The sequence below is a fragment of the Anoplophora glabripennis genome, unplaced genomic scaffold (assembly GCF_000390285.2).
Source record: "Anoplophora glabripennis isolate ALB-LARVAE unplaced genomic scaffold, Agla_2.0 scaffold389, whole genome shotgun sequence".
In the NCBI taxonomy this organism is placed as follows: Eukaryota; Metazoa; Arthropoda; class Insecta; order Coleoptera; family Cerambycidae; genus Anoplophora; species Anoplophora glabripennis.
In genome coordinates this window covers 258,932-271,950 of record NW_019416466.1, presented here as the reverse complement: position 1 = coordinate 271,950, position 13,019 = coordinate 258,932, and the positions used below count along the sequence as shown (strand labels likewise).

General features: G+C 35.6%; 2 protein-coding genes across 2 annotated transcripts in view; one reads left to right on the top strand and one right to left on the bottom strand.

Annotated features, from left to right (window-relative positions):
- Positions 1-1,813, top strand: part of LOC108911965 (anaphase-promoting complex subunit 1) — a 9,901-nt gene extending 8,088 nt beyond the window's left edge. Inside the window, exons 18-21 of the mRNA XM_018717064.2 lie at positions 206-441; positions 493-741; positions 802-1,129; positions 1,181-1,813. Coding sequence (XP_018572580.1) covers positions 206-441; positions 493-741; positions 802-1,129; positions 1,181-1,573 — 1,206 coding nt within the window. The 3' untranslated portion in view covers positions 1,574-1,813. The remainder of the gene's footprint in view (positions 1-205; positions 442-492; positions 742-801; positions 1,130-1,180) is intronic.
- A 2,228-nt stretch (positions 1,814-4,041) lies between these two features.
- LOC108911959 overlaps positions 4,042-13,019 on the bottom strand; it is a 125,302-nt gene continuing 116,324 nt past the window's right edge. Inside the window, exons 3-9 of the mRNA XM_018717051.2 lie at positions 12,780-12,932; positions 12,478-12,590; positions 12,192-12,403; positions 11,919-12,089; positions 10,792-11,018; positions 7,588-8,063; positions 4,042-5,527 (exon numbers count right to left, since the gene is read on the bottom strand). Coding sequence (XP_018572567.1) covers positions 5,390-5,527; positions 7,588-8,063; positions 10,792-11,018; positions 11,919-12,089; positions 12,192-12,403; positions 12,478-12,590; positions 12,780-12,932 — 1,490 coding nt within the window. The 3' untranslated portion in view covers positions 4,042-5,389. The remainder of the gene's footprint in view (positions 5,528-7,587; positions 8,064-10,791; positions 11,019-11,918; positions 12,090-12,191; positions 12,404-12,477; positions 12,591-12,779; positions 12,933-13,019) is intronic.

Sequence of the window (13,019 nt, the reverse complement as noted above, 5' to 3'; positions counted from 1 at the left end):
TTTCATTAGCTTTTTTAATATTTATTTTTATTTATTTTATATTCATTACCTTTTTTTTATTATTTATTTTATTTTCTTAAGTTTTTTTCATTATTTATTTTTATTTATTTTATTTTCATTACTTTTTTTATTATTTATTTTTATTTATTTTATGTTCATTACTTTTTTTATCTCCTTATACAATTTGAAAGAAAATCGTTTGTAGGTAATGGCGGGGACTGGAAATCTAGACATAATGCGCCTCGTCCGCCACCTAAGAAGGAGGGTGGGGGTGTCGAACAGCCCCGTCGTGACTTACGGATCGCATTTGGCCATACATATGGCCTTGGGTCTTCTATTTCTAGGAGGTGGTAGATACACCCTCTCTAACTCTCCCTCTAGCGTAGCCGCCCTCATTTGTGCGTTCTATCCCAAGTTTCCTACACACAGCAATGATAACAGGTACGTTTTGTTCTCTTTCGGTTACAGTTCGTTCTTATTTTGTTTTTCCAGGTACCACTTACAGGCCTTCAGGCATTTATACGTATTGGCGGTGGAACCCAGGTTGGTTATTCCTAAGGAGGTTCACTTGGACGAAATATGCTACGCAAATCTTAAGATCGTGAAGCTGAATGGAGCTACGATAAACATTAAGGCGCCGGGAATTATACCTGATCTCAACACATTGATTAAAGTCGTGGTGGATGACGAAAGGTACTGGCCGGTGGTATTTGAGAGGGGTCAAAACTGGGAGCTTTTGGTGTAAGTGTTAATTAAAAATTAAAGTAGCGGATCGTTTAGTGAATTTTTTTTTTTTTACAGTAAAATCCTCTCCACTACGGGTTACATCGAAGTGAAGCAGCGAGCCGGGTGTCTCAGCTACATAGCGGATAAATTTGGATACCACAGCCAGCTCGCGAGGACTCTTACTCAGTCGGAAGTGGTACCTTGGGACCCTTCCCCGTCGGCGATAATGTCCTTCACGTCAGACGAGTCGATAAAATTGTTCTGCGATCACTTTCTAGCCACCGACGTACCCGGAATGTGTCCAACCGAAGCTAAACTCAAGCAGATGCTCTCGAAAATCACCTACGACGCTGTGGTTAAGGACAAGCTGATTGTGATATTAGTTTTTACGGCATTAGTTAAGGTTGGTAGAAATCGATTGTATGCGTTTTTTTTAACAAATTAATTTTTCCAGGCCATTCTAGAGTTAGATTCCTCCCCAAATACGTTTAATATGTGGCAGTTGAAGCTGGTGTCGACACAAGTGCTTTCCAGGTCTGCTATTTTCGATCTCATTTCCAAAGAAACTATTATGTCTCTGCAGCAAGAAGTCGTGGGCGTCTTCGATGGGTGGGAAGAAAATTTGAGGCAAACGTTACGGAGGTTTTTGTCGGGCGAAGATTTTAGCATGGACGCAGACGTTACGAAACTAAAGAAGCTTGCCAGTTACGTAACTTTCTATGATTTTCCTTACAAAGTTAATATTTGGAAAGGCAACGTATTAGAAACTTTCGCTAAGATGCAAACAAGCGGTTTGTCCACTGAAACCATTAAAAAAATTTTAAAGATGGGCGACGTGTATTGTTAAATGTGATTATTTATTTTGTTAGCTTAATGGCTTAACTTGAATTATATTTTTTGTATATGTTGAGAATAGATTTATTTTGATATTTCCAGCCGAGTGTATGCTTTCCGTCACATCAAATGTTGAACTTAAATGTATTATCTCGTCGACCTTTTGCTTTCCTGATGCAAATCTTAATGTACATGTCGAAATTAAATTTAAAAGTATCAGGAGCATTTTTTGTGTAAATACTTCTTCGATCTTCTACTTTCCTGATGCAAATATTCGAAATTTCAAATAAATGATTTTAAAAAATGAATTTGAAAGTATCAGTAGTGATTTCTGTAAATACCTTCTGGAAAATGGGAGTACTGGCGATAGAAAAAGGCCGAACGTTATTTTTATTCTTTATTAGACATTAAAAAAAGAAGAAATAAATACAATAATAAGTGCTAAAAATATACAGTTAGCTATATAAACATTATTGACTACGACTACATTAGTTTTATTTACGTTTTTGTTGCCAAAAAGTGCCACAACATGTTTCGTTGACATTTCTCATTTTTACACCTTTAAATTCCAAATTTGTATTAAATCATTAGGACCCTTAAATCTTAAATTTATACCAAAAAAAAACATTAGTTAACTGCAGTAGTATTAGTGAGATTCCGTTACTATGCTAATAATATATGAATAAATATACAGGGTATCGCAAAAACATCACAGCAGAAGTACTTTTCCCGGTACACAGGTCATTTCTATTATACAACGATTCCACCTACCAAAGTTAATAAATAAAAGAAATCTGACTAGAAATACTAGATAACTGTTTTTATATACATTCCTTATTGGTGCTTGCCAATGCTCCTGAATGTCTCTGCATTGAAAACCCGCCAAATCGTCCTTGACGTTTCTACGACCACCCCGTATTAAATAAATAACTCCAACTTCATATATTTTTTCAGGTACTATACAATCCAAATGGGACGAATTCGTCCCTACATCGATCCAATTTATATACTGCGGCAGTTTCCCCTACACAATCCTACCATTCACATACTAGTATGGGATTAAACCTAAATACTGGATCTACCTATGCCCATCTTTTATCAACTTGTCATATTAAAACGCTCGTCATTAAATAAAAATTCGCAAACTTGTACTGAACGCCTACTAGCTGGTAAACTAATTGACCCCTCCCCGGAAGCACCTCTAACGGGGGCTGCACGTCACACCTAACCTCAAAGTTCTCATCCTCGCGCTCTTTAACGGAACGAGGCTATAAAACTAACCTCTGAGCAAAGATAACCTCTAGTCGTCATTCATCCCGTTTTGTGATAGCGTAATGAGGGGGTTCTATAGCGAATAGGCAACCAGCAATACATTTTTATAGATTTTATTACACAGTTCGTCTAAATATGAATCGATGCACAAATAACAGACTTTCCTCCGTTCTAACGCAGATTTTCTATAAAATGGAGTGAGTTTGAAAGTCAAATTACTTTTTGTTGTCAAGGAATTTGTAATTTGAATCGTGAATTACAAATTTCTTTGCAGCAAAAAGTAATTTTAGTTTCAAATTATCTCCATTTCATAGAAAATCTGCGTTAAAATGGGGGAAAGTTTGTTATTTGTGCATTGATTCATATTTAGACAAACTGTGTTATGAAATCTATAAAAATGTATTGCTGGTTGGCTATTCGCTATAGAGCCCTCTTAAGGGGCTTGAATGGCCCTTACTGATTAGAAAATTGGTCACAACTTTTTTATTTGCCATTTTTCAAATTGTTAAACAGCTTAACATCGAAATCATTAAAATTTCTATAAAAAGATCCTCTTGTTCCACGTCGATAATATTAACCGTTTCTGGAAAAAATGCATTTAACGCTTTGCAATCAAGTTTTCTCCTCAAATCCCAATAAATTGTCGTTATTTTAAAATTTCATAATTTTTATGAAGAAATTAATATAATTTGGCAGATTTTAATGTTTACTATTATACTGGGTGTTACTTTGAACAGGACGCTCCTAGTTGACCTTTAAAATTAATACATTTTTTTTTGTAATTTTTGTACCGATGGACAGTGTAACCTCCCCAATTGGAAGCTACGCATGCATTGTCATAAAATTTGATCTTTGTTAATTCAGATACTCGTTTTTTTTATATCTCGGAGCAATTTAATAATGAAAATGCACAAACACATCGTTTTGCCTAATTAACACTTTTTGGTCAAGGTCATTGAGACGTTGAAATTCACGAACTAAACACAGTGCTTTAAGAGGGCTCTACAGCAAATAGGCAACCAGCAATACATTTTTATAGATTTTATTACACAGTTCATCTAAATACGAATCAATGCACAATTAACAGACTTTCCTCCATTCTAACACTGATTTTCTATGAAATGGACTAAGCTTGAAATGCAAATAACTTTTTGTTGTCAAGAAATTTGTAATTTGAATCGAAAATTACAAATTTCTTTACACCAAAAAGTGATTTGAGTTTCAAACTATCTCCATTTTATAGAAAATCTGCGTTAGAATGGAGGAAAGTCTGTTATTTGTGCATTGATCCATATTCAGACAAACCGTGGAATAAAATCTATGAAAATGTATCGCTGGTTGGCTATTTGCAATAGAGCCCTCTTAATAATTGCGGTTATCGATCTACAATTGCCAACTATTGACCATGTGTCAAATATTCCAATTTTCTGCAAATCGACGGTTGCAACTGCAAATTTACAATTAAAATGTGGTTAATTCGTAATCAGCGACTTTAATAAAACCAAAATGCTGATTTGTATCAATCAATTTTAACAATTTGGCGGCACGATTAACATACGAATTGAGAAGAAAAAATCCTCCACGATATTTAGAAAAAAATAAAGAGGTTACAATTATTACGATCCAAACAGGATAAAAGACGAACCAAACCGCAACTTTGAGGTTACGCCGCGTCCCAGCCCACGTTACGTGCTCGTTTAAATGCAGTTATGTACACGAACGGGAGGGCGCGAGCCCTCCCTTAAGTACATTATCGGTGAAAGATACCAGCACAAACAATATTTAAAAAAATTGCACATTCAACAATATTTTAAACATATTAATGAATTAAAAACGCTTGTATATAATAATAAAGTACTCTACATCGTTTCACTTTTGGATATATATAAAGTTTCCCGTAAATCTACAAACAACAAAGAAAAAACGTGACGAAAGAGTGATGTTCCTTGAATATAATAACAATCAACACGAAGGTACAACTATACTTGGAAAAAAAACATCATTTAAGTAAGTAGCAGCCGTTATTTACAGTATTAGAGGAACTCGACTTAAACAAACATAAAAATAATAACAAACTATCCCCGACGACGATTCCTACAATTGCTACGGTTCATTTCATTTTTTTTTTTACAAAAGTATAGCTGTTGACAGAAAAATATGTAAAAAAATCACAAAGATGTATACTAACGATACTAGATTTAACAACTAATATTAGGTAATTCAATTAATAAAAGTTAAATTTTCCACATTCATCTAAAAAAATGGTTTCTGGTTTTAGTAGTTTCTCGCACAAAAATAACCGATCATACAAAATAGTCCGACTCGTGACAAAAATATTGATAAAACACTCGAATAAATAATTAAAATTGAAAAAAGCGTATTCTCCTTGGAATTTCTCTTCAAACGCTGAATTTTTCTCACTTCAAGAGAGCTGCCTCGGTTGCCGGGCGTCGAGAGAGACAGAGAGCAGAGGAAAAGTCACGAAAACGAAAATTTCAACTTACTCGTCGAAACTGAGACAATGGAACGGCCACTCGGTACTCTCCCCCGTCTCCTCCTACCTGCCCTTGCACCTCTCCACCGCGCACTCGACGGCCTCCGTGATGTTGTCGAACACCGGCACCTGCTTCCGCCTGGCGAGATCCGTGATGTAAACCCTGGCCCTGTTGTAGTCCTTGATGGCGTTCTTGGTCAACTGGTAATGAGAAATCAACCTATTATACTACAACACGATCGTCTGACATAATCGCATCGAAACGGACACGCGGGGTGCATACCAAATTTTGACCACGATATTTCCAGGTTTCTGGTTGGGAAAACGTAAATTTTATATCAATTTCCCTAACTCGTGAAAGTAGCAAATTTTAGCGGGAATCGCATTTTAAATGTCGCGAAACATTGCAGTAATTAAAAATTTTCTGAAATTTGACCGAAGTCTGGGTCTTCTCCTGCATTGATGGTTGCATTCCCTGCCGTGTCGTGAGGATTTACTGCAAAAATCAATATGAGCCCAACAGTGTGCGATAAATAACGCTTTTCTTGATTGTTACTTTTTGTTTCGTAGTTTTTAAAAAATGGCATGCATTTATGAGGACAACAAACTTGTGGACGTTTCTTTCACAAGAAGTGCCAGCAAAGTGCATTCACAGCATCTCGTTTGTACGAGACTTTCATTAAAAAATTATCCAATGCCACAAATATTTAACTTAGTTCAAACGTATCGTGATATAGAGAGTTTTAAAGAAACGAGGATATGTGCAGGAATGCAATCGGTGCACAAATAACAGACTTTCCTGCATTCTAGCACATATTTTCTATAAATCGGAGTTAATTTGAAACTCAAATTACTTTTTGTTGCAAAGAAATTTGTAATTTGCTTCTTTTGCATCGTAAATTACAGATTTCTTTACACCAAAAAGTAATTTGAGTATCAAACTAAGTCCGTTTTATAGCAAATCTGTGTTAAAATGGGGGAAAGTCTTTGGGGGTCGTGAAGTAAAAGTGGACGTGAATTTTGAGGACGTAAAATAACATGACATTTAAAAATTGACAACAAAGTAGTATCAACGTAAAAAAAAACCATTTTTTTTGCAAACCCATTTTCAAACTAATACTGTTGCTTTGTAAATGTAGTCGTACTCTTTCACATCTGCTAATATTTCACAAACAAATATTTCACGTCTGCCAAAATTGGACGGATTCATTAGGGGGTCGTGAAGTAAAAGTGGACGTGAAGTGATTGGATATGTTTAGCGAAGATTTTGAGGACGTAAAATAACATGACATTTAAAAATTCACACCAAAGTAATATCAAAGTAAAAAAACATTTTTTCCGTCGACCACCAGAAAATGGAGTTTTGCAAACCCATTTTTGAACTAATACCGTCACTTTGTAAATGTAGTCTTTCACATCTGCAAATATTTCACAAACAATAATTTCACATCCGCCAAAATTGGACAGATTGATTCGGGGGTCGTGAAGTAAAAGTGGACGTGAAGTGATTGGATATGTGAAGATTTTATGGACGTAAAATAACACGGCATAAAAATTGGCACCAAATTAAAGATTAATGAAATTGCAGAAACAGATTTGTCCATAAAAATGTAACTATTTGGCGTCTCTCTGTACATAAGTGAAAATCATTATTTTTACATGGGTTTTATGTTATGTTGGTACATGTTTGTTGTAATTTTAATGAAAATAGAAAAAAATTGGAGTTATATGACATTAATAAATTATACGATATATCATTTTATTTACTAACTAACACTAAAAAGTAATTTGAGTTTCAAACCAAGTCTATTTTATAGAAAATCTGTGTTAGAATGGGGGAGTCTGTTATTTGTGCATTAATTCACATTTAGACAATCTGTGTAATAAAAATGTATTGCTGGTTGCCTGCTTTTAAAACAATGACACACATTTGTGAGGAAAACAAACTTATAGACATGCTTTGAATTTACAGGGAACGCTAACAAAGTGCAGCCGCAGCATCTCAAATATACACGGAAGAATACTCCAAAGAAAATGAAGCAACGAAAAAACAAGAAATGAGGGCAAAAAATGTTGAAATCGAATCAACAACGAGCACTAGGTGACCTTTGTGACTTTTTTCTTTAGAATCCCTTGAAAAAAAAAATTATTCAGTTTTTTTTATTACTTTAAGACCACTACCTCTGAGACAATTCTCGGTTTTCCAATTTGGTACACACCCCGAACGAGGCGCTAGCGCAGAACCTACGCCTGCTACTCACCGTTTCATTGCCGATGACGCATCCCTCCATGGGCAAGTTCTGGACGCACAGCACCACCTCCCTGCCCTGGCCGATGTAGTGCGCCGCGAGGATCATGCTCGTCATCGCCCTGGTGTTGTCCGTGATCACGAACAGCAACACCCTGCTCCTGTCCATCACCTTCTTCCACTCCAGAACGTCCGGATGGGGGGTCGTCACGTTGTCGTAAACGAACTTATCACTAGCGTCGTCGTCCTCCCTGATGGCGGGGTTGTAATAGATCAGGCCGTGCTTCTTTATCAGGGGGATGGCGATGTCCCGTCGCCACGTTATGTCCGATGACATGGAGCCGCCCAGGAAGATGTCCACCGTGTGTATCGAGCCGTTGTCGGGCGGAGGGGAGGGCGGCTCGATCAGGCACGTTATGTGGGAGTTGGTGAGGTTGCAGGTGTTGTTGTTCGTCGAGCACTGGCGCTGGAAGGGCTGCGTCGCCCAGACTGCAACGGATAAATAAATAGAGGATCGGCGAATCGCTTTGTAACGTTGCGACGTGAATGATTAATCTTTCGACCATTGAAAAGCGAATAGTGACGTGGATGGGCCATAATTAATAACGATTCAAAGTTAAATCGTAGTCCATTTCGAAACTATTCAATTATTTAATACAGGGTGTTAAGAAATTACACGTGAAGAAATTACGAGACCATTCTATCAGGGTTGAGATCGTTTAAATAAATCATACGAGTAAAGTTATAATTAGAATCGAAGGAAATGAATTTTGAGTGTTTTTTTATGAATATTTTTTGCATAATTTATTAAATATTAACTAATATTCATATGTGGGCAGATGTACGTCATCAATTTTAGTAAAATTAATTAATATTTTAAAATAATTATTTCTGCTATTTTATAAAACATATATAATAAAAAAATTAATGAAAAATACTTATTAATTTGATCGATTGAAATGTTTTTTTTTAATTATTTCAAGTTTTCATTAAAAAAAAATTGTTACAATTTCTTTTAAGAGGGCTCTATAGCAAATAGGCAACCAGCAATACATTTTTATAGATTTTATTGCACAGTTTGTCTAAATACGAATTAATGCGCAAATAAGAGACTTTCCCCCATTTTAACGCCGATTTTCTATGAAATGGTCTCGATTTGAAACTCAAATTACTTTTTGTTGTAAAGGAATTTGTAATTTACGATTCAAATTGCAAATTTCTTGATAACAAAAAGTTATTTGCGTTTCAAGCTTAGTCCATTTCATAGAAAATCTGCGTTCGAATGGAGGAAAGTCTGTTATTTGTGCATTGATTCGTATTTAGACGAACTGTGTAATAAAATCTATAAAAATGTATTGCTGGTTGCCTATTTGCTGTAGAGCCCTCTTAAAGCACTGTGTTTGGTTCGTGAATTTCAGCGTCTCAATGACCTTGACCAAAAACCAGTGTTAATTAGGCAAAATGATCACGATAATTTACGATTCAAATTATGAATTTCTTGACAACAAAAGGTAATTTGCGTTTCAAACTAAGTCCATTTTATAGAAAATCTGCGTTAAAATGGAGGGAAGTCCGTTATTTGTGCATTAATTCATATTCAGACGAACCGTGTAATAAAATCTATATAAATGTATTACTGGTTGCCTGTTTGCTATAGAGCCCTCTTAAAGCACTGTGTTTGGTTCGTGAATTTCAGCGTCTCAATGACCTTGACCAAAAACCAGTGTTAATTAGGCAAAACGATGTGTTTGTGCGTCTTCATTATTAAATTGCTCCGAGATATTATAAAAAAAAAAAACGTATCTGAATTAAGAAAGATCAGATTTTATGACGATGCATGCGTATCTCCCAATTGGGAAGGTTACACTGTCCATCGGTATGAAAATTACAAAAAAAAAAAGTATTTATTTTAAAAGGTCAAATAGGAGTGTCCCGTTCAAAGTAACACCCTGTATAATAGTAAACATTAAAATCTGCCAAATTATAATAATTTCTTCATAAAAATTATGAAATTTTAAATTAACCACAAATTACCGGGATTTGAGGAGACAGTTTGATCGCAAAGCATTAAATGTGTTTTTCCCAGAAACGATTAATATTATCGACATGGAACAAGAGGTTCTTTTTATAAGAAATTTTAATGATCTTCGATGTTACGCTGTTTAACAATTTTGAAAAATGACAAATAAAAAAGTTGTGACCAATTTTCTAATCAGTAAGGGCTATTTAAGCCCCTTAAAAGGTGTCTATAGCAAATAGGCAACCAGTAAAACATTTTTATAGATTTTATTACACAGTTGGTCTAAATACGAATCAATGCACAAATAACAGACTTTCCTCCATTCTAACGCAGATTTTCTTTAAAATGGAGCGAGTTTGAAAGTCAAATTACTTTTTGTTGTCAAGAAATTTGTAATTTGAACCGTAAATTACAAATTTCTTTACACCAAAAAGTGATTTAAGTTTCAAACCAAGTCCATTTTATAGAAAATCTGCGTTAGAATGGAGGAAAGTCTGTTATTTGTGCCTTGATTCATATTTAGACAAACTGTGTAATAAAATCCATAAAAATGTATTGCTGGTTGCCTATTTGCTATAGAATCCTCTTAAGGCTTCAGAACTTTAATGTCCCTTTTTTTTTACAAGTCCATTTTAGTACCAATAATAAGTTTATTGCAAAAAAACACTGGTAATATAATAATTTAAAAAAATTATTTTCATAAATATCATCAAATTTTTTTCTCGTAATTTCCGAACGCCCTCTATTTCAAATGAAAATTTTTGAAAAAACGGTAATACAATTATTTAAAAAAATTACTTTCATAAGTATCAAATTTTTTGCTTGTAATTTCCGGACGCCCTGTATTTCAAATGAAAATTTTTACGAACGTAGCTATTTTCAAATAATCTAAAATGTTCAAAACCAAGATAGAGCAAATAATTAGGTACTAACTTGGTACGACGGTGATGGCAACGAAACGAGAAACACAAAATAAAAACAAGCACATGATAAACTAAAAAAACTAAGAATGGAGAGGTGAACACTTTTGAGGAACCAAACAAAAATCGATGGCGGCAAAAAAAAACCAAAAGGAAACCATTCGAAACGAGGCAATACCTAAAGCATTAGTTATGGGACGTAATACAAATGATTTGAGCAAGTATCGGGTCTTCAAAAGTGCGCACGTCCAATATAAAGCACTATAATAGACTCTACCGTCGCTGGAGCACATGTTACATCCGTCGGCGGACGAGAATTCCGCCATGAGGGCGCAGAACCTCTCGAAACTTATCGTGGAATTTGTGATGTTTCCGTTCTGTGGATTGAGGTAGTTGTACAGCCTGCTGATTTCCAGGGACCTGTTCGTCAGTTTCTCGTACGCTTCCAGCACATTGTAAAGCTTCATTTCGCCTCCATAGGAGTCATAAACTTCTCTCAGTTTCCTGTAAACAAACACGAAGTTATGTCATTCCTGATAAACTTCAACAATTTATCCCACTTCTGATTTTGTCATGTCCTATATCCCTAAAAAAAGGCATTTATGATCCAATACACATCTTTTTTCTGCACTCCAAAATATTTCAATACATTTTTAACGTCAATGCCTGAATTTTTTTGCTGAGAAATTCGTATCAAGTGTAGCAATTTTTTTTTTCATATTGCATAGCTCTTATCATTTCATTTCATTCTTTCCCAAGACATCCACACAAATAACGGCTATATCAATTACATAAAGCATTAAAATTTTCGAAATAATTTATTCAAATTAAGTAATAATCGTTAAGTTTGAATATAAATGCTATTCATTTATAATTAAAAATGTACGTAGGTAATAACAAATTCAGGTAAATTTACTTAATTACAAATATTTTAACCGAGTTGCCAACCCAACTTCCAGAATTGACTCCACTGGATTTCGTCATGTAGATTGTATTTAAATAAAAAATATGCAGATTGTTTTGAGATAATAAATGCAAACTAAAAGAAAAAACATTAAACTAAGCGTAATATCATTTTTATAAATCCCACTTCTGACGAGACACCTAAAAAATATTTATCGGACATTGAAGATGTGAAAAAACGACTTCGAATACATTTAAAATTATTTTATTTCGTCCTGATGTTTGAGAAATATCACACTTGCCAACGTGATAAGGATTTCTCGTCGATTTCAACAGTCAGAGGCGATCGAATCATCGACAAATAAAACAAATAACAGATAAAATTAATGAATAAGCCGCCAAGTCGCCGTGATAAGATAAAAATCAAACAATAAAATACAGAAATACACCTGCAGTTTGCATTTGTACAAATGAAAATTAAAAAAATTTAAATCTTTTTACCTGAGCTTATAAGTAATCTGTTCCTCCGCACTCGTACCGCTGTTGGAAGTATTCCTCAAAATATTCGCGGTGCACTGCAGAGCCGTCGCTAAACTCGTGTGAATCTTAACGCCCTTGCTCTTCACCAGATCCAGCAGGCTCTTCTGACTGTTGACAAGGTCCCTGTATTCCCTGAAAATTCAGCATCCTGAATTTCGTTTAAAAAAGATCAAGGACGACGGGTGAACGAGAGACGATAACAACTTCGAAGCTGTATAAAAAGCGGTCACTCACTTATCTGTGATGGTTTCGCCCATTATGGCCTGGCCCTGCTTGTACGGCTGAGCTACGACAACGACGCACCGCCCTGAGGCTATGAGGTACGCCACTTCGATCATCCCCACGGTACTCCTGGTCTGGCTGTCTATCACGAAGAGTAGCACCGAGGCGGCCTGTTTGGCGTCGTGCTCCTGCGCCACCAGCTCTGGGGCCCAGATGGATACTTGCTGGAAGAAAAGCACGTTGCAGTACGGAGGGAGACCTCGAATATTTCAGATTAACGTTAAAAAAAAAATCTTACTGGATTGTAGAACGATATCCCGTGTTTTTGCAGCTCAGGAATTGCAGTGTCGGTACGCCATGTCGTTGGATTACAAGAGCCCCCCAGGAATACATCACATTTGTTCAGGCATTCTGAAACACGAACGCAAGAGGCTCCTAAAAACATGCTTAACCACAAAAAAAACAGATAAAGGCATTATTTTAAATTTTTGTTGTTTTATTTATAAAACAAAAGACTGCTGTGCATGTCAAAGCTTGCTAAGACTATTTTTTTTAAAGCTTGCTAGGGGGGGGCTTTCAAAATTAAAAAATCGTCCTTACTGTTGTTGGCTTTCGATAGGGACGTCTTCCTCTGCTGCCTAGGGCTCTGGTTTTGCATTTCTCTGACGAAAACGCAAAACTCTCCAAAAGTGATGTAGTCCGTGGCCCCATTTCTTCTACCGCACTGCCTTGCACACTGAAGCATTTTTGATACTGCAATAGAAAGGACTCGGTGAGAAAACCATAGTTCTTCGGTAAATCTCTTTTATTTGTAATTTAAACGGAGAGTTAGCGACGTCA